Source organism: Ursus americanus, chromosome 32 (assembly GCF_024610735.1).
Source record: "Ursus americanus isolate L20-20 chromosome 32, mUrsAme1.1.p, whole genome shotgun sequence".
Classification (NCBI taxonomy): Eukaryota; Metazoa; Chordata; class Mammalia; order Carnivora; family Ursidae; genus Ursus; species Ursus americanus.
In genome coordinates, this window is record NC_142158.1 from 9,542,059 (window position 1) to 9,568,927 (window position 26,869).

General features: G+C 44.1%; 1 protein-coding gene across 2 annotated transcripts; it reads right to left on the bottom strand.

Annotated features, from left to right (window-relative positions):
• Nucleotides 1–204: 204 nt before the first annotated feature.
• Nucleotides 205–9,545, bottom strand: RPP40 (ribonuclease P/MRP subunit p40). 2 transcript variants are annotated; one of them, XM_045811671.2, is made up of 8 exons: nucleotides 9,415–9,545; nucleotides 7,718–7,862; nucleotides 5,676–5,744; nucleotides 4,989–5,084; nucleotides 4,108–4,233; nucleotides 2,207–2,405; nucleotides 1,939–2,073; nucleotides 205–754 (listed from the first exon to the last, which is right to left on the bottom strand). In XM_045811671.2, the coding sequence occupies exons 1-8, from the start codon at nucleotides 9,535–9,537 to the stop codon at nucleotides 556–558; spliced, it is 1,092 nt and encodes a 363-aa protein (XP_045667627.1). In that variant the 5' UTR covers nucleotides 9,538–9,545; the 3' UTR covers nucleotides 205–555. The 2 variants fall into 2 exon arrangements, with proteins under 2 accessions (XP_045667627.1, XP_045667628.1); XM_045811672.2 differs by lacking the exon at nucleotides 9,415–9,545 and adding an exon at nucleotides 8,711–9,124.
• Between the last annotated feature and the right edge of the window lie 17,324 nt (nucleotides 9,546–26,869).

Here is a 26,869-nt window from a genome sequence, read left to right on the forward strand (position 1 = left end):
ACAATACACAGTATCCAAATACCCCTCCCTTGATCCAGAGGCAAGAGTAAGAACACACACTTAGGAACCAGCTGGTCCAAGCTCAGGTCTCAGACCCACAAGCAGTGTGACCTTGGTAGCTCATTTATACTCTGTGCTGTTGATGCAAGAAATAAATGAGGTAATATACAATCAGCACTTAAAGCAGGGGCTGGTTCTGAGAAGTATGATATAAGGACTTCTTTTTATTATTATGTGAACAAGTTGTAAACATACACCTGAGTAACAGCACACATCTCACCCAACGGTCCAAGAGCTCCTGTTCCCTGGTCATCCTAGTCCACTCTACCTTGTAGTAACCCACACCTCTGTCCTTATATTGACACTGACCAGGGGAATGTCAGTACCAGCTATACTCACAGCATGGGCCCTAAGTCAAGAGCAGAATGCTAATGGATGCTGATCTAAGAAATGCCATCATCAGACGAACCTGAGTGAACACACAGTCCTTTACCATTAACAAAATCTGGAAGAAAGCACGAACATAAACAAACATGATTTTAAGTTTTGTATTTTTTACGGTGGACAGTCATCATTCGCCCCAACAGCCATCTGAAGCCAATAGTCCTGATTATTAAAAATCACAAAGTTGTATAAATGTTCTCCTCCTTTTCGAAAACCATGTTCATTTTCTCTCCACGAAACAGGACTGTCTGCAAAGCCTTGTACTGACAACGTAACCCAAGGAGCTAACTTGGGCTCATCAAAGTAGCGACTGAAAAAGAAAGATAAATCTTAACAAACAGGGAGGGCTAGGAATGTCCACATTTTTTTACTTATTCAGGATAAGTGGTACTTCTGATGTTTCAATGAAGCTTAGACCTTAGATTTTATTTATAAGAATTAAGAGATGCAAATTACATTCCTGATCCTATGTGGTGTATTCAGTAAATGTTAACTAATTACAGAATGCACAAAACCAATTTCAGCAGTTCCTATGCTTACTGTGGAACATCATGTAAGAATCAAAAAGAAAAGAAACCAAAACCAAACCACAAAGTTTCCCTCCATTTAACAGTGCTGTTCAGTCTCTGTTAAATGAAACACTGCAGAATTTATTGGATTTAAACAAAAAATTCAACCTTCTTATTGAGGAAAATGAAAGTACCAAACTAATACATGAAAAAGGGTATTGGGCTTAAAAAAGAAAACCCTCAAGATTTAAATCTTAGACATTTAAAAAGTGAAGACTAATGGATGCCTGGGTGGCTTGGCTGGTTAAGCATCCAACTCTTAATCTCAGCTCAGGTCTTGATCTTTGGGTCATGAGTTCAAGCCCAGCAATGGGTTAAAAAAAAAAAAAAAGGGAAGACTGAGAAGGCATTATGTTTGCCTTATGGTCTTTTCAATATGGGATCTGAGTTTCCTGCATTAGATACAATGTAGCATTTTATTTATAGAGTACTTCTCAAATACAAACCCCATACTGCCTTGTCCAAGGCCTGGCATGTTAAGGATGCCCAGCGCTTCAGAGGATGTTAAGGCTGGAACAGATCTTGGACATGATTTGGATTCAAAAATGGTCAACTTGTTTTCAAAATAAAACATCTGCAGAACTCTAACATTTAAAACAGTTCAAAATGTGTTCCATAGAGTACTGCTGTTTTCTTAAGTGATATTATAACTTCCAGAGCATGACAAGAAAAATGGTTTGTTTTCAAGAAGCTTAAACTCTGCTCTTTGTCTTTTAGTAAGGACAAGTATTTGGCAATACAATTTTCCCATCACCAAGGATAATTACGTCACTTAAGATGATAATGTTACCGCACTGTGAGCCCAAGCAAGGAAAAAAGGGGAAACGTGTGTGAGAGAACACTGCGACTTGGGACAGTAGCACTGCCCCTAAAACGTCCTTTGGGCACGGACAAGCAAGATATAAAAGGCAAAAAGCGTTCTCACCATAGCTGTTCCAAGAGGAGACAGATCTTCTCCGGAAGTATGAAACCAGTGATTGTACACAAGTAAGCTTTGGCCACCACTGTGCTTGGCTGAGGACAGCAATAGGCTGATATGAAGTTATGAGGCTCATTATTTCTGTCACACACACAAAAAAAAGAAAGAAAACACATTTACATCTCCTGCATGATTCACTTTCAGAGTAAAAACCCCCACGAAGCACAAGAAGCCAGCCCGAGCCCGAGCCCATAGCCCAGGAGCTGCTACGCACAGTTCAGCGTGGCTGAAGACGGCGCCCAGCCAGTCCAGAAGCTCGGGGGCGCTGCAGGCCGCCTCTGGCTCCCCCCGGAGCGCGCTGCTCCGCAGCACCGGGCACTGCAGCTCCGGCACTGTGCTCAGCGCTATTTTTGGCTGATGCTCCTGAATTCGGTAATTGGAAAAGTATGACATCATCGTTGATTCTTCTGCACCTTAAAACACACCATACAAGGTCATGTGAATCCTGAAAGCAAGTTCAGTGAATCCCTGCCACCGCCCCTTTCCCACATGAGAGTCCAGGGAGCAGGTGAGATTAAGTAACGCAGAAGGGAGTTGTGCAAAGCTGTATTGAAATTAAAACCATCTAAGTTGCTTATGGCTCCTTGTGCCAAAGTCCTGTAAACATTCATTTCCTTTCCCTTTTCCTGGAAAAGCATAATCCTTTCAGATTCAACCCCGTATTAGTCTCAGCATTTGCTCTAATAAGAAAATTTTGACTTACTGAACAAAAAAAGCGCTATTTGTGGATAAATAAAATTAGTGAACTGTACAGAGAGAGGAGTTTATTTGTATAATCTCTGTGAAGGAAACACAAGAGGAACTGAATGATGGCAGAAACTCATTTCTGCTTGTCTTAAAAAACCCAGTAAGATCTAACATATCTTCAAGGATCTTCCAACAGCCTTGGAGGACAGAAATAGTGCCCCCTTGGGAGCAAAAGGCAGGCTTGCTTCATGTCCAGTGTAATAGAAATAATCTGCTGCCCCCTCCACAGCAAAAGCCAGCAGGCTTACTGGCCAAGATAAAAGGCTGGAGTTCCTGCAGCTCGGGATTCCTCTCCTGCAACGCAGCCCACGGCATGTGTGGTATCCGCTGGCCCACCGAGTGTCACCCCGTAAGTAGTGGGACGTAGTGCACTAGTGTGAGTGGAGACTGTGGCCACGGCGACTAATTTGAGTAATTAAATTCCAAGTCTTGTGTCTTCTGCCAGCATCCATGAGATTGTGAAGGCTAATGACTTAGCTTACAAGTGGGGGAAAACCTCGGACTTTCCCCAGTTCCTCACAAGCCCTTAGAATAATTAGGAGCCTTAGGAACACAGAGGTCTCCACAGAGAACCCAATGCACACATGGCCCTCAATGAGGACTTCATGCAACTGAAACGTCCGGCAGTCTGTCTGCCCTCCTGTATCTCTACCCTAAGGAGGAGAAGCACTGAAGCATGACAGACTGAGGACTCCTACAAGCTGCCTGGAGTATCCAGCAACCAGGAACGTCCCACGAAGAGCAAATGGACAGACATATTTCCAAAATGGACCTATGTGCCTCCCTGTCCTCCAAAAACGAGTACGACACCATCATAACTGTGATGATCTGACTCATTACAATCTTGTGATGGACCAAAGATACACTCTAAAAGGGGCATGGCAGTTGTCAGCACACCAACACGTTTGGCGACCAAACACCCCACGAAATTTCATGTTCTAATCGATTCCAAGTTACAATAAATTCCACTCGACATTTAATAGTATGCTTGATTTTGACCCTGAAATAACCCACAGTTTGTGTTTATAATTTGTGTTATTTTAAAACATACTGCGAAGGCTGTTTGAGGTAAGGTGTAGAAGGGAGGGGAGAAACAGATAAAGGACAGCTGCGCTGAAGCCACTCCAAGATCTCTGGATCGACACATAACCTAAGGAGAGGGAGGCAGACAGCTGCGTGCCTAGGTCATCCTGAATTATGGCTCCTGGGGCTGGCTGGGGGCCCGAAGCAGCTTCCCGAATAATGTTTACGCACACGTGTACACAGTACCCGAGACCATAGGGATGAATCACAATTTAATCCTCCATTCCTCCCCTTTAATTAACAATTAGATTTCCAAAGCACTGTAAGGTTACATATTTTCCATACCTGTATGATGCCAGGCTAAAAGAAAATCAAATTCCAATGGCTTCTTCTCTTTGAAGGACCAACATACTCTTTCATACTTCTTAGAATTCAGGTTAAAGGATAAATCCATCAAATCAATGGAAACAACTTAAATGGAAAGAGGAATAAACAGTTCATTCGTATATACACAGCCTACACTGTGGAAAAAGTGCTATATTAAAAAGCATTAGAATTTTGGGAAATTTTAAGACTAGCAAAAATTCTTTTGTTCTTCTTGCGCTCCTTTGGTTTACCAAATCAAAACTCTGCTTTTCATGGGTATTTCTAGCACTGATAGTAACAACAGATGTTTTAAAGTCATACTTTCCCGAAGTCAAAGGCCAAGGGCAGAGGTTTGGGAGGTCAATCCTAATCGACTTATGGATGTTGACAGCCTCAATCACTCATGTTCAAGCCGGACACTATCGGCAGAACCGTATCTCCACGGGGTTATCTCTACTAGTAATCATAAAAACTTGGTGACAGTAAAGGAAATTCTTTATTAAAAACAAGCTGTAGACTCTTATCTTGGGTTCATTACTTTGAATTTTTGACCCAAAACATATATATTTAGTGGACCATTCCAATTCTGCGATCCTTATAAGATGCAGCCCACAGCCAAAGAGAAAACAGAACAGCAATCTTAGTGTCTCCGAAGCTCAACCTAGAGCCCTATAGGTTAGAAGTTTTAAAGACAAGAAAAAGCCATGCTCCTTCTGAGCAAAGAAAACAGCGGCAAACATTCACACTTAAATTGCTACAGGAAGATTACTAACTTGTTAGAAACTGATTAAAGTTTAAGTATTAGTTAAGTTAAAGTATTAATACTTAATACTTAAGTATTACTTAAGCATAATACTTACTAAATTTCATGATTTTTCTGCCAGAATATTGAGATGGACGACCCTGAAGGCCAGTTTCTTCATAAGTATCTTTATCCAGTGATAAAATTAATTTCCCTATAAATTAAATAATTCCCATAAAAGAGATGTTAAAAATATGACGTTCTCTGACTGAAAGAAAGCACAGCCAAATTGAGCAGTTAGATATGAGGGTAATAAAGTGCATACAAGGATCTTCTTTATGATACAAGGATATTATTTATACATATATCTTGTTTATGTAAAAGGATACTTTAATATATTACACATACAAGGATATTATTTATGACAGTGAAAACAGAAATTTCTATTAAATTTCTATTAAAGAAGGAATAAACAAATCATGGTATACCTCTTCACTGGACTATCTTCAAAATATTAAAAACACTAAGTCAGAACTATATGCCCCGATATGGAAAGATGTCTACGACATACTGAGAAAAAAGAAAATTGAGAAACAACGTCGTACAATGTGATTTATGTTAAAAAAAAAAAAACAACCAAGCTTTATGTGTGTTTATAAATTTATAGAAAATGTCAAGAAAAATAAAAACCAACCTGTTAAAAACAGTTCGCTCTAAGAAGGGGAATGAATCTGGAGATTTGATATTTTTTTTTCTTACACCATTTCTTTTAAAATTAAAGAAAGAAACAAATGAGCGTTGTTACCGTTTGGCAGTAGGGCGACGGTATTATCTTCATCGATATTTGTATTGTATGTTAGTGCATAGCACGAACCTGTAAGAGAAAGCCCAGATGAGAAATTAAGGGGGAAAAAAAAAAATCACAACTGCAAAGAGTTAGTGGATTCTCTTCACATAACATATCCCCCAGGTGAGTAAGGGTCAATATCTCCCACTGCTCCAGCTCCCTCAATACACCTAAAACCTGGGGCTCCTGGGTGACTCAGATGATTAAGTTTCTGCCTTCGGCTCAGGTCATGCTATTCCGGTCCTGGGATCGAGCCCCACATTGGGCCCCTGGCTCAGTGGGGAGTCTCCTCCTCCCTTTGCCCCTCCCCCTGTTCATGCTCTCTCACTGCCTCAAATGAATAAATAAAATCTTTTTTTTTTTTTAAAGATTTTATTTATTTGACAGAGAGAGAGACAGTAAGAGAGGGAACACAAGCAAGGGAAGTGGGAGAGGGAGAGGGAGAAGCAGGCTTCCTGCGGAGCAGGGAGCCAGACCAGGGGCTCGATCCTAGGACCCTGAGATCATGACCTGAGCCGAAGGCGGATGTCTAACGACTGAGCCACTCAGGCACCCCAATAAGTAAAATCTTTAAAAAAAAAAAACCCAAAAACCTAAAACTGGCCAAGGGTGAGCTGGAGGACACAGAGGCCACACTAGAGCTAGTTCACGCCCCCACCCGGGGCCTCTTTGTGCCTACCAACAAGCGGAAAACGGACTCAGGGTGTAGCATGCACCTCTGGGGATGCTGGCAGAGAGGCACAAAGTAGAATTCTAGGTAAGTGCACACCCCTGAGACAAGAGTTCCAGTAAAGATTCAAAATTGCAAGGACCTTGTGTGAGGTTAGGAAAGCCACTCAGTCTCTGTGAACCTCAGTTTTCCCCACCTGTAAAATGGGGATCATCGGCCTCACAGAGCTGTTGCAAGAGTTCAACTGGTTAAGATATGTAAAAGTGCCCGTTACAGCCAGTGGCCACGTTATTAACAAAGTAGCACCAAACTTCAAAATAGATGAAAGGACCAAAGACAACACTGCCAGCTTTGCAAGCAGGGCCAGCAGCACCCGAATGAGAGGAACTGCGAGTACTAGATTCTTCCCAGCTCCCTGTAGAAGACAAACATGGAGCCTCCAGCAAGGAAAGGGGCTTGCTTACTTCTAAGTACAGTGACTTACATAGGGAGAGGGGAATCCCTAAAGACAGTCGGAAATACAGTTTCAAACAAGTGCTTCCTAGGAAACAAGGGGAACAAAGCAACCAACCCGGCAGATACGAATGGAAATGGGGTGAGCAGAGAGGGTCGGAGCCACAAACTCTGAGCAGAAGACACTGAACCATAATGAGCACACTGCCTGGTGAACAGCTGCTATGGTGGCATCAGGAGATGAACCTTTTGAGACAGCTGAGTGGAGACTGCTGGGAACATAGTGGTCTTTGCGGCCACGCTCCCAACAGCAGTGTATCCAAACATGCAGATCCCAAGACTCTCTCCTCTCCCTGAATCCTTGGTTTATGATGAGGGATACTTTCATGTTACAACATCCCCATGCCACGCTAGTGGACAAGTGTATCAGAAACCACCACCTAGGGGTGCCTGGGTGGCGCAGCGGTTAAGCGTCTGCCTTCAGCTCAAGGCGTGATCCCGGCGTTATGGGATCGAACCCCACATGAGGCTCCTCCATTGTGAGCCTGCTTCTTCCTCTCCCACTCCCCCTGCTTGTGTTCCCTCTCTCACTGGCTGTCTCTATCTCTGTCGAATAAATAAATAAAATCTTTAAAAACAAAACAAAACACCACAGTTCTTTAAAAAAAAAAAAAAAGAAGAAGAAGAAACCACCACCTAAAGAGAGCATGAGAAAAAGTAGGGTGAGGCTACTGAGAAAGGCGGAGTGATGCATGCACTTGACCATGAAGACTATCTCTGTGGAGCCCTATTGAAGACAAGAGAAGAGCCCTAGTACCGTGATGTGGTCTAACTATACTTCATCTTGCCACCTTCACAAACACAAGGTTTTTCTTACCTTTCTTCACAAAGGTGTTGATGAATTCGTGTGTAATTAACTCATGAAGAGGTAAGTTCTTCACAGAGTAATAGGGTCCAGTTTCCATGACTAGGTTTTTCAGTTCTTTTGATAGTATCCCACATTCAGGAATCAGAAATGAAACCTATTGGGATGTGTAACATAAAAGTCTTATTTTCATGTAGATCAGCCCCCAACTTGTTAAGGATGCTATAACATATGAAAGCTGCTAACTATTCCCCCACTGGTTTCTATAAAACTCGTAATTTACCAGTCTCAGGAAGAGAAATTTGACAATTCATGTTTTTCATTTCTGTATTCAAACATTATAGGAAAGCTAAAGGAGCAAAAAAAATTTTAATGGAAAGCTTCTGCAAATAAACAGTATGTTTTATATCCTGTCCACTGCTCTAATTAATTTTTAAGGAAATATGGTACAATGGAATATCCCTTGATTTGTTTAACCCGGTACCAGGCTGGAATCAAAGGGACTGTCCCTTAGGGCATAAGGAAATTAGGGACATCAATCATTAAGAGGCCCCATGGAAGCAGAAGTGGTCAGGCTGTTCCTATTTTCTGGACAGAAAAATTCTACAGATCAGCCTGGGCAAGATAAGATACACACCCGATTGCTGCCTGCGATGAGCTTTCCATCTAAAGCAGAGATGTTAAACCTAAAGGGTTTCAAATGTTACCCAAGTGCTCCCCACCTTGAAAGCACTCTCCCAAAGCTCATACACCAGTCTATTCCTGAGGGACCTGCGTCACCAGCTGTGTCTCTGAGAAACTGCCATGCCAGTCAGGCCTGGGTGGAGATGAGGCTGATGAATTTAAAGTGTAAAAAGCTTAAACTATTTTCAGGTTGAGTTTTTGGAGACCTCCCCACTTAAATGAGTTGGTGAAACCGAGCCACTGGACACTTGACTGGCATTTGGGTTATTCTCCTCTTCTCTCGCCAGATGCTAGATTCACCTCACTGCTGCCTCAACTTACACAAAGCGCCCCCACGACGATGACATTTTCACGAAGCAACAGCCGATGTTAGCACCCCTGTAAAGCTCTTGAGTTGTGCTCCCAAGCTTTCTACACAAAGCTGCCGAACTGGCGCGCTTTGGCTGGAGACCACATAAGACAGCGGGCAAAGTGGAAATTTTCTCAGATCTAAATCTAGCACCCCTAAATAGTTTAGAAAAGCACGTGCTTCCTGGGTTTGGACTCGGCAAGACGCTCCCACGAGATGGGAGAAAGAATCAAGAAGTGGGGAGGGGAACCGGGTCCGGTCCCGATTTTCCGCCTACCCGCGGCTCCACACCGCACCCATCCCTCGCTCTTTAACTCCCCAGGTTCGGCCCCCACTCTCACGTCCCTCCCGGGAAAGCACTCCACCAGGGGCGGTACCACAAAGTAGCCAGCGGCGCTTTGGAATCCGCAGGGGACACACCGCCCAGCCCCTCCCCTCGAGAGGAGAGGACACTACCCCGTCCCCGGCGCATCCTGGGAGTTGTAGTCCTGCAGCTCCGCAAGCGAGCAAGTCAGAGCAGTGAAGAGATTACAATTCCCAACATGCCTGGCGAGGAGCCCCGCCCCTCCACGCGTTGAGGGCGGGCCCGTCACTCAGTCGAAAGCGACTTTCCCTAAAGCTCTCCAGCTCCCGGGGGTGAAGCAATGCCTGAGAGGCCCACGGCGGCCGAACTCACCCTGTAGTTGTGATAGTGCGTCTCCACAAGATGCCGGTGGCGGGACTTGTCATGACCGAAGTTGGATTTCTCGCAGACCAGCAAGTGCCGGGGAACCTCTCGCAGCCGGCGCAGGGTAGCCATGCTCTCCCTGGCTCCGGCCCTGGGCGAGCTCGGCGAGCCCCGCCCCTCCTCCTCGCCCCGCCCTGCAGGCATGCGCAGTGCGGCCGCGCCGAGCAGGTTGAGGTGGCCCGGGCTCCGTGTGGGAGTGGAGGTGAGAGCTGGCCTCCGTTTAGAAACCTTTGCAGAAGCTTGCCATGGGTACTTCAAACCGCAAATTCATTACCTAAAATGGAAATACCTGGAAACCTGGAACTTGTCTTTTCAAACCCATCTTTCTCGTCTTGCCCTCCATCCGTCCCTTGCTGCTGTCTCTTGCCATAAATTCTCCTTCTGGTCCTTCCCAAAAGGTTAAGGAACTTTGTGCAGGAAGAGAATACACAGTTTCTGTTGCCTTCCCTACAAATACGACTCCTTCGGAACCACTTTAAGATCCCTTCTTAAAAATCCCATCTGAACGGTTGTTGGGGGTTGCAACGAGAATTCATTTTTCCATAACTCTTCTGATCAGCTGCTGCATTAGTACATGCTTCTCAAACTGGAGTATGCACAGCCCCAATTCTGTGCAGAAAGGAGGCAAAACAGCACACGTGGTACAACTTTGGACCATCGATTTTACTATAAGATTTGGAACAACCGAAGTTAAGTAATTTACGAGGTAAATACTTAAAAATTTTAAACCGAGACAAGGCTGGAAAGTCTTCTGCCAGTTAATGTCAGTAAGCCTGTGCCTGAAATGTCAGCCTGTCTCTGAGAACTAAGAAAAACATATTTCCCATTATTTTAAACAGGAAAAGTTATAAGAAAAGGTGCACAGTATGGCACCTAGATATGTCACAACTGTCATATTAGGATATAAAATGCTTAAAACATTACTTCTTGGTCACCTCACATTGAAGCAGCAGTGGCCTCTCTTAGACCATGAGGAGATGTGTACACCTTTGCTGATACTCCAAAATTTGCAAAGTGGTGTGATTTTGTATCTACCAGTTGTATTTGGAACCAATGTGAAGGTTTTCTTGCAAGCCATTTAGCTTAAAATGTTTTATTAAAGGGGCTCCTGGGTGGCTCAGTCGGGTAAGCGTCTGCCTTCAGCTCAGGTCATGATCCCAGGGTCCTGGGATCGAGCCCCACGTCCGGCTCCCTGCCCAGCAAGGAGCTTGCTTCTCCCTCTGCCCCTCCACTCACTTATGCTCGCTCTCTCTCTCTCAAATACATAAATAAAATCTTTTTAAAAAAATGTTTTATTAAGTTTTGGAAACCCAATATAAATTATATCAGCGGAAAATATACAGATGAACAGCCACTATGCAGTTTGGGTATTCATAACTCAGGTGTTCTTCAAGGGAAAACAGTACTTGAGGATATGTTCTGGCGTGGGGTGTCCCTGTATTATGAAATAGAGGGCAAAAATCTCGTTTATTATAAGACTTAAGCTGTAACTTGCAGTAAATTTGGGACTGAAGACCTTTCAGCCTACCTCCATGTTGTTCTGGAGTTCTGTCTGTAATCATTCATTCATTTCTCCCTGCCTGCTGGGTCATGTCTATCAGTATACACACGTGCCTTAATGTTGTGCATTAAGCAGAACACCTCGTTTGACCCTGAATTCCTCTGCATTCTCCCCACTGTATTTCTCTGCTTGATTAGAGCCTCCTCTCCGCACGTTCTCTCCTGACCCCATTCCATTCTAGCTTTCCTCCACACTACTTCACTGACTTGGCTTTTATCAAGGTCACTGATGATTTCCATTTTGCCAAATTCAAGGCCAAGTTTCTGTTCTTATCTCAGTGTTTTAGATGCACTTGATACAGATAAGCACTTCTTCTTTTTTGTATTAACTATATTTTCTTATTTTCTGTATTCTTATTCTCTGATGGTTTGGCATCTGGGGCCTCACTGACCAGGGTGGGACTGCCCCTTCCGGGGTCAGCTAATTCCTAAAGATAGCAAATAACTTGTGCAATGAGCATGCCTTTCATTTGTAAACCTACTAATCTGGAGTTGACACCCTGAAACACCTCTTCTGTAAACTGTTACGCTCCAGGCTCCTGTTCTTCTGCCCTAATAACCCCAGGGGCAGGTTCTAGATAACTGGGGACAGTCCCTATATTCCAGCACCCATGGAAACTCTTCAAACCTGCCAATCCTAAACCTACGTAGTCTGTGTACCCTGCCTCACCCATTCCTTCTCATAATAAAAGCTCTGACAGATGCTTTCCCTTCACTCCCCCTGCCTCCTGACCCACCTAGACGTGTTTGGCTTGCAGTGGTAGCTCTGCATGGCCTGTCATTCCTGTGATTCTAGGGAACTGTGAGTAAAAACTTGTCACTTAGGACAGCCATTTCTGTGCATGCTTGCCATACCTGTTAGAACAAATCCCTGGGTACATGTGAAAACACTCCTTAAAACACTTAGCTGTGCAGTTTTGAGAACGTCCCTGCTCCTGGACTCCCTCCCACCTGACTCTATCTTCCTCCTGCTCCTCCTCCTTTAGATCTCCAGTGATCCTTACTCCCCACCCCCCCACCCCTGCCCTCTCTTCTCGGAGTGATCCTTCATGGTCTCACAGCTTTCAGTACCATCTATCTGCTGAGAACCACCAGGCCTGGGTCCTCAGCCCTGGTGTAGGGAGGACGGGCACCAGGCATCACTCCTGACTCTTCTTCCTTTCTCACCCTCTGTGCCATCCCACTGCAAGTCTGTGGCTTGTTGGCTGTGCCTGCAACAGGCATCCTGGTTACGGCCTCTTCTGTCTCCATTTCTACAACCAGTTTCAGCCACCTTCCCCTCTCAGTCTGCTGCCAGACACAGGCTCCTAACCACCTCCCTGCTTCCTGTCTTGCCCTCCTGCAGTCTGTTCTCCACTCAGCATCCAGGCTGATTTCTCAAAAACATGAAAAATAGATACGGACAGCTCATTTTATTGCACTTCACTTTACCTGCTTTGCAGGTATTGTGTTTTTAATAGATTGAAGTTTTGTTGCAACCCTATGTTGAGGAAGCCTGTTGGTGCTGTTTTTCCAACAGCATCTGCTTGCCTCGTGTAACTGTGTCCTATTTTGGTAATTTTAGAATATTTCTAACTTTTTCATTATATTTGTTATGGTGATCTGTGATCAGTGATCACAACTCTGAAAGCTCAAATGATGGTTAGCATTTTTTGGCAATAATTTTTAATCAGGGTATATACTTTTTTAGACATAATGCTATTACACACTTAATAGATTACAGTATAGTGTAAGCATAACTTTTTTTTTAAATTTTATTTATGTGAGAGAGAGGAGCAAGTGAGTAGGGGGAAGAGTAGAGGGGGAAGGAGAGAGAGGGGGAAAGAATCTCAAGCAGACTCCACACTGAGCATGGAGCCCAACATGGGGCTTGATCTCCCAACCCTGAGATCATGACCTGAGCTGAAACCAAGAGTCAGATGCTTAACTGACTGAGCCACTCAGGAGCCCCTGAGCATAACTTTTATATGCACTGACAAACCAGGAAATTTATTTGACTCACTTAATCGAGTATTCACTTTATTGTAGTTGGCTGGAATCAAACCCACACTATCTCTGAGGTGGGCCTGTATATGCTACCCACCCCCGGTTCAAACCCTGCCTGGCTTTAGACTGGCTTTTCATTGCAGTAGAATAAAAGCTTAGATGACGTGGCCCCTGCCTCCCTCATTTCCTGCCCTTGCTTGTTCATACTATTACTTGTCTGAACTTCTGGTATCTAGAGCTAAAAGAAATCTTAATTGACAAATAGGTATTAGATCATGGATTTGAGACATAGAAAAAGTCTAAGGATGATGGGCCAGGAATGGCAGAAAGAAAAGAAAAGAAAAGCACAGGAAATAAAACATAACTGATTTGTATCTATATCCCCAAAAGAATATAGTAGCAAAATGAATTTTTTTAGAAAGCCAAGCCAACAGCCTTGCAAAAAAAAAGTGAAAATACCTTTGATTGTAGTCTGACAACACAGAAATATGCTTAGTAAATCTAAAAGGACAACAGTTTTAATCATCATATTTTGGGGCTACAATGCAATAAAATTAAAAGTACAGAAACAATTTTAAGTATGCTCAACTCTGGGAAAATGTTAGAATATTACATAAATTAATGTCTGGGTCAGTGTTCAAATTCAAAACACAAATACAGTACCTATAAATATAAGTTGGCCCTTGAACAATGTGGAAATTAGGATGCTGACACTCCCCTGCCCTGTGCAGTCAGAAATCCACATCTAACTTTTGACTCCCCCCTCCAAACTTAATTATTAATAGCCTACTGTTGACTGGAAGCCTTACTGATAACATAAACAATAAATTAACACATATTTTGTGTATGTGTATTTTATACTCTATTCTTACGATAAAGGAAACTAGAGAAAAAAATGTTAAAATAATGAAGGAGAATACATTTACAGTACTGTACTGTGAAAAATCCGACCCACACACTTCAAACCCCATATTAGTCAACGGTACATGCAAATATGTTGGATCTATATTGGTGAGAGGAGAGAACGCTCCAACTCTGAAGCTCCTGGGTATGTTCATCGGAGTGCAGTGCTAACCTGAAATCAGTTAACATCATCCTATTACAGGTGGGAGCAGCAGAGAAGGTGATGCTGGGACCTGTAGCTATTGAAGACATCGGTAATAAATCAGAGGCCTCCCTCCTGCCAAGCCTAAACTTGACCTCACAGTCCTTTCCAGCCCAGGGCTCCAGGCGGCTGCCCCCAACGGACGGGTGTTGGCGTACAAGTTCAAAACTACCCTCTGACGGTAGGCAGCCTGGGAACTGGATCCATCGGCTGCAGTGGAAATCATCAGTGGCCCCCAAGAAGGGTATGTGATCCCCCCCAAGCAAGGACTTGAATCCTTGGTGTTCTGGCGGGGCTCAGAGCCAGACTGCTTCCTGTCCTCTCCCTCTGACTGGTTGGGAATTGGTGGAGCACACGCACGCATTCACAATGGCGACTATGTGGACTGTGTCCAGGTGTACAAATGAAGGAGTATTTTAAAAACAGAACACAACGTTATATGTCAATTATATCTCAATAAAGCTGGGGAAAAAAGAACACAAAACAGTCACACCGTCTGACTAAAGCTCTGTCACATATGTTCAAATAACAATTTTGGAAGAGAATTTGGAAATGGTTGACATTTTTTTATAAAGCTCATTCTTTTATTTTGTTTAAAGTGAAAAAACATATGTTTAGAAGTAAATTGGTATGTAAAAGATGTAAATCTTAGCTATCCAGAGACTTCAGATATCTAGAATGAGGCCCGATTTCTCTGTACCTCGGATTTTACTATCGTGTGAAAACTACTAATGCATAATGCAGTTGATGAAATAATATACATTAACAGAGAAAGGAGCAATCACTGTAATTTTATATATAATTATCAATAATTATGTAATAATATTATATATATTACATACACAATATTGAGCACCTATAATGAATCAGGCACTACTCCAAGCACTTTATATTAATTATCTCACAAGAATCCTCTCTGAGGCAAGTTTTAGTATCTTCAACTTAGAGGCTAATTAGTAAACAATGCATAGAATTGAATAAGAAACTTTATAATATGAAAGGCTCTCAAAAAATACAATGTGGAGGGGCGCCTGGGTGGCTCAGTCGTTAAGCGTCTGCCTTCGGCTCAGGGCGCGATCCCGGCATTCTGGCATCGAGCCCCATGTCAGGCTCCTCCGCTGGGAGCCTGCTTCTTCCTCTCCCACTCCCCCTGCTTGTGTTCCCTCTCTCGCTGGCTGTCTCTCTCTCTGTTGAATGAATAAATAAAATCTTTAAAAAAAAAGAATACGATGTGGAAAGAGAAACAGAAGTGACAGAAGTATATTTGGCACATACATCGGTAGAAAGTCTAGAAACTTGCAAAGCTAAACAATATACTACTTAGAGATGCATATGTAGCAAAACTATAATGAAAGTGGAATAATTTTTTTAAATTTCGGATGAATGACCAGGAGGGGAGGCAAAGAGTTGTATTTGGGAAGGGCCATGCAGAGGGCGTCAAAGGTAGGGGTAGAATTTTATTCAGCAGGGGACACATAAAGAATGTTTATTTGTACACCATATAATGTATGTGTAAAATACTTCATGATTTGTAAAAATTTTAAACTGCTTTCTTGAGATAAAATTCATGTACTGTATAATTCGTTCAAAGTGTATAATTTAGTGGTTTTTAGTCTATGCACAGATGTGTGTAACTGACACCAGTCAATTTTGGATCCTTTTCATCACGTCAGAAAGAAACTCCCTGGGGCACCTGGGTGGCTCAGTCGGTTAAGCTCTGTCTTCAGCTCAGGTCATGATCCCAGGGTCCTGGGATCCAGCCCCGAGTTGGGCTCCCTGCTCAGCGGGGAGCCTGCTTCTCCCTCTCCCTCTGCCAGCAGTTCCGTGTGCTTGTGTGCTCTCTCTCTGTCTGACAAATAAATAAATAAAATCTAAATAAATAAATAAAATTCTTAAGAAACTCCCTGTAGCTGTCACTCTGCTACCTTCCCATGTGCCTTCCCTGGACCTATGCATCCATTCATCTTCTTGCCGTCTCTCTCAATTTGTCTTTTCTGGGCAGTTCATACAAATGGAATCCTATAATATTTGGACTCCTGCGCTGGCTTCTTCCACTCAGCATAATGTCCCCAAGGTTCGTCCACGGTACAGCAGGGGTGGGTCTTTATTTCATCCCTTGTGATGGCTGGCACAATAAAAACTTGTCTTCAATGCTGGTGCTTGGAGAAAAATAACTGAATTAGAAAGAAATAAGGATGATGAAGATTTCTCTGCAGATTCTAGAGACTCTTAAACTACTTCCCGGGATCTCCAGAAGTGGAGGGCATTGGTTCTCGTTCTAGAACGTGACTTCCTTTTTCTCCACATCTGTGGAATACTACGCTGGGGGGTGAATGTTTGATTCCCAAGTGACTGCAAATGAGGCCAGGAGTGCTAGAAGAGTTCCTCCAGGAGGAAAAGCAGACACGACCTGCGGGACGAGGTACAGAAGACGGGGCGGAGAACTCCAAGCAGAAGGAAGAGCTCTGAGCAGAGGAAGGCAGAATAAAAGGTGGCAGGACATCTGGGACAGACTGAGGGGAGGGAGATGGTGATGAGGTAAGAACTTTGGGTGAGAGAAATCCCACAGCTGGAGGCATCGCCCTGGGGCTGGGGAGCCCGGTGTGGCTAAAGGAAGAGTGGGTATACAGGTGGCCTCAGTGTGTTTCCGGTTGTCCGTCCACGGCATCAGGTGTGGAAATTACCTGTATTTGGTCTCCATGCGCATTGGAAGTATTCATTTATCCAATCAACAAGCTCTTCATTAAGCTCCTGCTGTTTGCCAGACACCGTGCTAAGCCCCAGAGAGACTATCTCCCTGCCCCAGCTTTGAGGGACTTGGCAGGTCATGGGCACAATATTGGTTATTTCTTTTTCCTCTCCCCACAGTTTCTGGAAGAGTATTCTTCATAGAATGGGCAATTTTGCAATTATTGTTAGTAATTGAAGGAAGGAAGCTTTTCACATTCAGAGTTTTTACAAAAATGCAATATGTTAGGTGTAGGACTATATATCTTTGGCTTTAAAGTTAACAAAATGAAAAAATGAAAAAAACTAATTTTATAATATTGAATGTTCACATTGATGTCAATGGGAATTGTTTTTTCTCATAGAGTATCTGCACGTAGGCACTTGAGAAATTTACAAAGGGGGGTACATAATAAGTGGCCCGTGCTTTATCATTGCCCGCCTCTCCCAGTACTGTAATAACATCTACATGGATTTATGGATCTGAAAGTTTTTCGGTGACACATCTGTTTACAATTAAAATGTGGTTGTCATCTCCTTTATTCTTCTTGAATTCAGTCATATCCCCAAGTAGCCACGGAAGCATTTGCGTGGAGGCTGGGCTTGCCTCCGTGAAAATGTTGTTTATTGGAAAAGAAAGAAGAAAGTGGCCTTGCATCAACTAAGGAGCATCATGCTTGCTTTCGCTAGAGAACGTTATCATTTACTGTTTTTGTGAAGATTATCTCTCTTCACAGCATCCCAGCCCTGTCAGGATGCAGGGCACAGGCCCATTTCCATACCAGTGATGGCACTGAGGACTGTCACAGGCTAATGCTCGGTGTGGACTACGCCTTGGGAATGTACTGAAATTGTTGGAAGTGATGTCCCTTTTAGGTAATGCACATGCCTGTGAAAATTAGCTGCGGTGTGATTCTAGACTCAATTCATTATGTTCTTTTTCCCAGCTGTGGCCTGCAATTGCTATCTCTGATATTAGAAACCGAAAATGCTGGTAAAGCCACAGAAAGAAAAATCCTTTGGTTTGTGAGAGCTTCAAACTTCATTTCAGTCTTATTCCTTAGTCACCCCGGAAGAAGGAGATCTAATGTAAAATGGAAATATCAGGACCTGGAGCCAATCCGTGAGAGGCTAACTAGTAAAGGCCTGGAGCCAAGGGGCGTGTCTTCCCATTGCTTCTGCAACCCCCGTGCAAAATAATACCAATTCCTAGCAAGATGTTGAAATGAATGCATTTTATTTTTAATATTAAACCTTAAATTTAGAGGCTTATTAAATCCCTTATTCACAAATGGAACCATTAAAATACCAAATTCTTTTAAAATTTCCTATTTCCTAACCTTACTGGCCTCTGCTCTTCTGAGGAGGGAGCCCGCACTTTGAAAAGGAGGCAGTCCTCTAAGATGGCCATGACTGATAGAAGCAGGCGGTGAGCCACATCTGTAGTTTTAAAATCTCTACACTCACATTGGAGAAAATAAGAAGAAACAGGTGAATTGATGGTATTACTATGAATTTATTTAACCTCATACACTTAAGATATTTTAATGTGTAATCAATATAAAATTATTATATTGATAATGAAATTTCAAATTCACTCTCTTTTGCACTTTTGGCACATTGTAACTTAGACCAGCCACATTCTAGGTGCTGAGTACTCACATGCGTTGAGAGGCTGCCGCATTGGAAATGCAGCAGTCAGGGCTGTGGCTCCGCTTGACCTCGGGGAGGTGAAGTGCCTCAACATCCCCTTCCCTTCCAGAGGCATCACCCCTTCCCCACCAACCTCTCTCCTCGGCCCAAGGTGAGAAGAGAGGGTGCCCCGAGAGGAAGTTTCCTAAAGTAGACACAGCTTTCCAGTTGCTTCCTGGGGTGGGTGCACTCCCCCTTCCCAGAGGTCAGACAGCGATGGAAGGAAGATTGGGCCCCTGGAGGAATGAACTCCATATTTTCAGATCGGTCCACAGCCTTGACCGCCAGAGTTTAGATTTGGAGGGAATAAAGGCAAATTTATTTTGCAATCTGGCCCTGTGCCCTCACGGTCAGACTCTGGTTGCCCACTTCCTCTTGCAGTGTGGGTGCTATGTGAGCTTAAGGACCAATCACATATATACACCGCTACGTGTATTTCTGTTTAACTCGAGAGATACAACTTTCAATAAGGGAAGAAGGAAATCACCTAGAGGATGCCTACTGTTTGCCAAGTAACTTGTAATTAATATATCATTGAATCTTGACATCGTGTCTGCAATTGGTGTATGTACTAGTTAGCTCTTGTGTAACAAACCACCCCAGTACTTATCTAGCTCATGACTGAGCTGGTCCGCAGTTCAGGCGGGACTCCGCAGGACCAGTCTGGTCTCTGCTGGGCTCCTTCATGTGTGCGTGGTCAGCTGCTGGGGGCTCTGCTTCTGGAGGTGAGCTGGCTGTCAAGTGGGCACCTTGGTTCTCTTCCTCGTGGTATCTCATCCACCAGTGGGCTCACGTGGGCTTGGAGACAGCTGTATTCTGAAAGAAAAAGCAGAAGCATCTAAGACCTTTTGAGCCCACGCCCCAAACTGGCGCACTATCATCACACCCCGTGTTGTACAGGCCAGAGCAGGTAAGACCAGCTCTGATGCAAGATTTGGAGGAAGAGAGTCTGCCTCTGAAGGGGAGCAGCTGTAAAATCACGTTGCAGAGGGCGTGGGCCACAAGGAGGAATGAAGAATCGCTGCTGTTTTTGCAATCAGTACCCTTAATGCCTTTTCTTGCAAGTGGTTTATGTAACTGTCATCCAAAGTCAAGTCCAAAGCTACTAAGTGGCTGGGCTGGGGCCCTGTATTGACTCCACCGGACTGCAGAGCTCCCCTGCCTCCACGAGGATCGCGCTGCTCCTGCAGCTTCCCTCGTCATCAGAGGTTCTGCAAGTGAGGCTTCCGGCAATAGAAGCAGAATTCCTTTGAGATCGGCATCTCCTACTCTTCACACTGGGAATAATCCCCTTCAGAGAACTCTGCATAATTTAGGGAAATGGCTGAGGGCTGAGTTTAGGAAATCAAGTCTTCGGCAATGTAGTTTTCCTTTCTAATCATAGGAGAAATTTGAAAACATGTATAATGCACTCCACATGTTTGCAAATTCTTTTCATCCCTTTTTGGTATCCGTATGCTATTAATGATTTTCAACACAGACAAAATCAAACTGCAGTGCCCGAAGCACCCCTTATTCTGAAAGCAAGTGACATAAAGAGAACCGCTAAGAAGACATTTCTCCTGTTGCAGGTTAGACAGCTGAGTAATCCGAAGTAGCCCTTTGATTGTAACAGGGCAGCGCTGTTTTCTAAGACCTCGGAGCACGCATGGAAATAACTTACAGCTGATGCGCCGAATCCGTGGTCCTAACCCTGGGCTCCATATTAAATCACCTAGAGGGGCATCAGGACACCATAAATACACTGGCTTCGGTTATACTTCAAAACTACAAATCAACACTAATGAAAAGATGTAGACTTAGATTGCTGGAGGTATGAAGGACCAGAAGGATCAGCTTAGGAAACTGAGCCAGAGGTTTCCCATTAACATCGGGGAGCTCTCAGGATACAGCACAGCCAGAACCTGGATCTCCTGAGTCTCAAGGTGTTAATCTTTCATGACATGACATTGCTAAAGAGCCTGAGTCAAGGTCCTTAATGTTAAAAAGAGAAGAAGAAAGAAACATGGGGGTCTCCTTCCTTTATAACATTGATGTTCAAAACCAACAGCAACAGAACTGCTCTGCAAAACCATACCCTTATGCTCTAACCATGCTCTCAAATAGCTATGCTCACGTGGACTGGGGAGAAGGGATGAGAGGGAGAGAGAACGAGCAATCTCCTGCTAAAATTAAAATATTTTCCTATATCCTTGAAAAAAAAGAAAGAAAAGAAAGCAAATATGTAGACTCTTCCCGAGTTATTCTCCTACAACTTGGTGGGAGGAGGGTACTTCTTAATGCTGCCCTATCCCGGTCTCTGGTATGCATGGATGTCTGATTTAACAAGAACAAATATAAAAGGTATAAATTTAGTCATTTAAGGATCTATTAAGATCATACAATATAATGATTTATGAGAAACATATATTTGGTCATATTTCTCAGATATATTTGGTCTATTTCCATAGTTCCTGAAAATGCTGCAGAGCCATAAATGTGAAATGGGTGTCTTGTTATTAATGAAGGGGACTTTTGGACCCCACCCAAGGGCAGGGCGCTGGTTGGCAGGAGGACCAACCGTGTGATGAAAGGGTTGGAATTTTTAGTCCCACCTCCAGGGAGGGGAGAGGAGCTCGAGGTTGAATCAGCTAATGGCCAATGACTTAGTCAATCATGTCTATGCAATGACATCTCCATAAAAACCCAAGAAACAGTTTTTGAGCCTTTTAAAGAGCTTTCTCACTTGGGAAATCAGAATGCTTCCATGTGCCACAATTCTGGGCCCCAAGCTCCACGAAGATAAAAGTGTCTTTATTCAGGATCTTGCCCTTGGTGTTTCTTCATCTGGCTGTTGATTTATATCCTTTATCACATCCCTTAATAAAATGGTAAACGTAAGTTAGTGTCTCCCTGAGTTCTGTGAGCCACTCTAGCAAATTAATCAAAGCAGTGGAGGGTCATGGGAACCTCAATCTGTAGCGGTTGGTCAGAGACACTGGAAACAACAGTCTGGGGCTCTCACGTGGCATCTGAATTGGGGAGTGGGAGGCAGTCTTGGACAAGTGAATGAACCCTTCACCTACAGAATCTGATGCTATCTTCCCGTATATAGTGTCAGAATTGCATTGAATTCTCAGTGAATTGCCTGAGAATTTTTTGGTGGTGTGGGAAGGGATCCACCCACACATTGGAATTGGGTCTGGGAGCCCTAAAAGAGATCAGGATTTTAAGGGTACCTGCAAAGGGTAGCATGAATTTCAAGGACTCTTTCATTGTTTGAGAACAGATCCCTCCTCTTCCCTATCTAATCTCTGAAGAGGGTAAAATTTCCCAAAATGCTATTAAAAGTCAGCTGTACAAACCAGGAGTCAGTACGTTGTTTCAGTAAAGCCCAGAATAATGTCAACACCCAGTGGAACCCACAAAGTGGGAATCAACAGAAGGCAGGGGGCGGTGCAGGTGTAGCTGTCTCCCTCCCCCCCCCCCATTTCCATTCTCAAGTGAGGCAGATTGCGGTCTTGTCACTCCACTATGAAGGCTGAGAAAGGAGAAAAGGAGGAAAAGGTCATCTCGGAGCTGAATGGCGTGCAAGCACGCAGGCTGGACACTGCAAACCCTAAGGGTGGTCTTCACCGCTACACCACCACCTTTTCTGTGTGTTCTTCTCTTCACCAACCAACTTCGCAAACTACGTAGATTTCATGTCAAATAACAGAAACATATGACATGATAACTGGTAGGATTAGTTCCAATTTAAATGAAAGACTGCAAATAAATTTATTTAAGTGAAAAATGGTAAATGTCTCTTTTCCTTCCTTGTTTTTCCGGGGTGGGGGTTAACTCAGCTGAGTGCTAGAAAGACACGATCTCCCTCAGGAGTGTTCAAGGCACTATCACCCCAGCACAAGGAGTCAGGCTAAGGAGCGGCCGCATCCGGGAGGGGCCTGGGCTGATTTCCCCGCTCGTGATTATGTTTTCACAAATCTTTTCAGTTTCTCATGTGTGTAATGCCCTTGATACCAGGTCTGGCTACCACAGTGGTTAGCTGCACTAACTAGTTGAATTCATAGAAGGGTATTTAGAGCTAGTTATCAGAGGCTGGTATGTAAATTAATGCAAAGTATATGTAAATAGGCCTAATTCAAAACGCTGCCTCTGGGGAAAGAACAGTCCACACCTCAAGTGCATGTGCCCCACACTCACTGCTCCAAGCATCGAGGGCACTTGCACGTGGCCCGTGGAGACGCAGTCATGCTCCGAGCAAACACTGCTGCTGTGACGACTCACTCCGGGTCTCCCACGTGGCTGGTCCGCTCCGGGTCCAGGTTTCAGAGGGAGCAGAGTGACAAGGCCATTGTCCCCAGAACACAAAGCCTTAACAAAGGCGGCTGAAGAGTGAGAAAAAGGAGCCTCAGACCCAGCCAGTCTCTAGCCCCTGCTGGTGCCAGTGAGTGGGGGAGAAACCTGACCTGTCCTGGATAAGGACCTCCAGGAGGGTCTCAGAGCAGCCACTGGAGCCCTGGGGAAGCAGCCCTGTGGGCAAGGCTTCAGCCTCTCCGCAGACTTGCCGGGATGGTCCTGTGCCAGATGCTAATGACTGGGGGAAACGAAGAGTGTTTCTCCTGACAACACGTCGGGGTCCCTGCTCTAGAATCTGTGATCACTCTGCCCAGGGCACAGCAACGTGGGCTTGCACGGAGACCACGCCTAAGTCCTGAGTCCACTGACTTACACATCACAGAGAACCAGAAATGCTTGCGGCCCCTGCTTTTCAGCAACTGGGCAATCCTTTGTACTCCTGACGCTTGGAGGAGACTGCACACTGCTGAAATCAGCCCCTCACAGGGAGGCAGGCAGAGCAGGGGAGAGCGTGGCAGTCCCTACCTGCCACCAGATGGCAGAGGGGGCAGCACTCAGCACACCCGTTAGTGCACTTAGCATCGGGAGGGAAAAATAATACTGCATCACTCTGGCAAGTTCCTCAGGTGCCATATTCGTTGAGAAATAGATACGCTTCAGGTGCTCTGGCTTACGGTATGTCTGCAATTCCTCTCCCTTTTTACCGAGAAAAAAAAAAACAACAGATTTTAAAACATCTCCTAGAGCTGCCAGCTTACAAGGGGATGAGACATCCAAAGGAACTGGTAGGCCACGTATCTGTGGAACAGACAAGCAACACAGACACATTCTTTTTTTAACCTAAAAAGACTAACCAAACTAGAAAGGATTATTATGAAAGTGAAAGCCGTATCTGATAAATGCTCAGATTTCTCAGGATCTGCACCCATGAGGCGCATGGGAAATACAAGGAGCCAGGTGTTTGCCAGTGTTTGCTAATAAACCCCTTCCTGTGACAAGACGGCATGTCTCTCCACATGACAATCTAAGGAGGCAGGGAAGTGACAAAGGAAATATGGTCCATTCTCGGTGCAAAGCCAGTCTGACTCCCCTTCAACTGAACATGGTAACCTTCGTGCTCTTCTTCCCAGAAGCAGGACTGCAGCTCTGGGGCTGCGAGCCAAGCCCGGAAAGGCAGAGGAAAGGCTAGATTCCATCACTCCTTGTATTGAATTGTTAGGGAAACAGCTAGACTTTCTTGAACACTGTTTGCACACAGTTTATCATATATCTATGTTTGGGGTCCCTGAGTGTGCACTCTGCATACACTCGTCAATGGAAATTCATGCCACCAAAATGGCTCAACTGCTCCTTCACCAGTATGTTCAAAAAACGTGCAAGTAGCAGAACAAGAGCTGAGAAAGGGGAGGGACGGTGGCTGAGAGGTGGGAGTGTCCACACATTCAAGGAATAGTGCAATGCAACTGTAGCAAACACCTTGGCAGAAAATCGTCATCTCCTCCCTGCAGTTATCCCTGAAAAGAGCAGTGAATGGCAGGTGGGGAAGAGAAAGTAGAATAGATTATAAATTAATTGGTACAGAGAGCAAATCCCAGAAGTAAGTCGCCTATTAGTTTCAAGCAGGTAAAATGGATACACATTATCCTTGCTCTTTTCTGAATAATTTTACAGCCCTGTACAATAGGGGCTGCCGTCACTGCAGAACCAGGGTCAGCCGTGGAAACTCCTTGGTGAGGGCAGCTTCCTGCCTGCCACTCCCTAAGGCCCAGCAGTAATGAGCCCTTCACCAGCCTGATCACTCCACTCTGGCCTCCAGCTCGCTGGCAGGAAGTCTTGGTAAGACTCTGGGTGACCGCTGCTCTCGTCCTAGGTAATCATATCACAGAAACTCCTGATGAAAAGTCTGTGAGACTTAAAAGCCTAACTCACTACTTGTGTAATTTGGGGTCTAAGGAAAGCAGCAGGAGGTCTTTCGAGCATCTCTTAGAACATTATAGAAAAATAACCCCACCTTCATAAGACCACGCCTTGGTACCTCTACTGCACGAAGCAGGGTAAGTCCAAGATGGCATGAAAGCTTGTATGAGACACTATCCTTTCCATCATAACTATGTCACTTTACATGACCCAGGAGGTGTTTAAAATAAGTATTAGAACATAAAGAAAAACCTTCTGTACAAGGAAAAAATTACAGATTAGAGGAAAATTTTCTAGAATTTTTACATCTTATGATAATTAAATTATATGACATATTCTATTCCTGTGTGTCTATTATCAGCACCTCCATAATCAATACTTTTAATTTTCAGATCAAAAACACACAGATGCTTTTAAAAACCAAAAACCAAACTCCAGAAACACAGAATTATTATTTTTTAATACTGATAAAAGTAATAACACATTGGTGACTTCTAAGGGAAAAGCTCTCAAACTAGACCATCATGTTTGGTGGGGATGGTAAAGATGGGAGCTATCACTGTGAATGATAGTGATCATTCTGGAACTAATCCAAATACTGATTAATAAAGAATTAAATCAGATGAATAGGATTACTTACTTGGAAATCAAACTCCCATTATCAGCCCTGGGAGCATTTCTGGAATCTTCCATCTAGACACAAGTTTTTATCCTCCAATGTAGACAAAACCCAAAGCAAACCAAGACCTACAGCAGAGAGAGGAAGAGGAGTCCTGCTGGGGCAGCATGGAGAGGGACTCTGTGCCTGATGTCTCATCTCCAGGAACCCCACTGGATGAGGGCTTCCACCAGAACTGTCCTCCCACTCAACAAGAGCCCTCAGGGACAGTTAGCTTACCTCCCCACCCCACCAAAACCAAAACAAAACCACCAAGAGAAAACATACCATAAGGCTTTAGTTTCCCATTTAAAGCATGCAAATCATCCAATCGTAAATTCCAACAATGGAAAAACAAATCTACTTGCTAGTTGGCAAAACCAGTACTCTGTAATGAGAACGCGCTCTGTGCTCCACAATCTCACCAGCAGGGCTAAGCACTGTTCAGTGTGATATTTTGGATTGCCTTTATTTTTATAACCAAGTCGTCTAATTCCTATGCCCAAAATTACAATAAAGCAAGCCAGAGAGTGATATGTAAATTTCTTTATGCTTCCATATCAAATGTCACAGATTCACCAAAAACCTATAAGCCTCACTTCATACCGCTGACATGAAATAACTACTGGATGACAGCTTTAGGTTGCCCCGTGTTTCGTACATCCATCTGGTGGACAGTAACTCACCAGATTTTAATAATTGACATTATTAGGGTTTTTTTTAATATGAGGGTACAGTACCACAATGAGAGTGAATATGCCTTCAGGAGAATCTATTCCAGTGTTATAAATTTACTAGTGTGACAAATATTTTAATTTCGTTCACAATAAATGTGTTGTCCTGAGACTGACTCAGCAACCCGCCTACCAGAGCAGGCGTGAAGCTGTCCAGACACTTCACTCTACGTGTGAGTCAGTCAGCGCCCAAAGTTGAACTATCCATCAAGCATTTCAATGTAAGAGTGGCTTCCAGGTGAATCTAACTGCTGGTTCATTTCCCAGAGGCACGGCACACCTTTCTACAGTGAAACTGCCCTGTGGTTCAGTGTCCTGGGGTGCTTACCTTTGCTGTTGGGGATTATAGTACTGTTCAAATTGGGGGCAGCTAGGGTGGGATTGAGGAGGGGTGTATCTACTCATTACGTACAGAAATGGTCCAGGGGTCAAGGGCGGGGAGAGCCTTTGGTTGAGGAAGCAGAGTATACAGACTGTGTCAAATACAGAAGCACAGTTGGGTGCTTCCTCAGCTCAAAGGTGTAAATCCATGTCCCATTTTAAATAAAGTGATATGAAAAGTGTGAGGAAAATGTTCAGGCACATGGCAAGGTTTGACTTTTAGGCTCAGTATCCTTTGTCTTGGGGAATGATGAGGTCGTCATCTGTTGGCCCTGGTTGGGGGTTCGATGCTCTGGGCCACAG

Bases quoted from the DNA above. Each gene is read 5' to 3' on its own strand.
- RPP40 (XM_045811671.2), bottom strand. From the start codon at position 9,537: ATGGCTACCCTGCGCCGGCTGCGAGAGGTTCCCCGGCACTTGCTGGTC. The intron at 4,234-4,988 runs GTAAGTATTATG...TTTCCATTTAAG, and splicing joins CAGAAAAATCATGAAATTTA to TTGTTTCCATTGATTTGATG. The intron at 2,074-2,206 runs GTGCGTAGCAGC...TGTGTGTGACAG, and splicing joins GTCTTCAGCCACGCTGAACT to AAATAATGAGCCTCATAACT.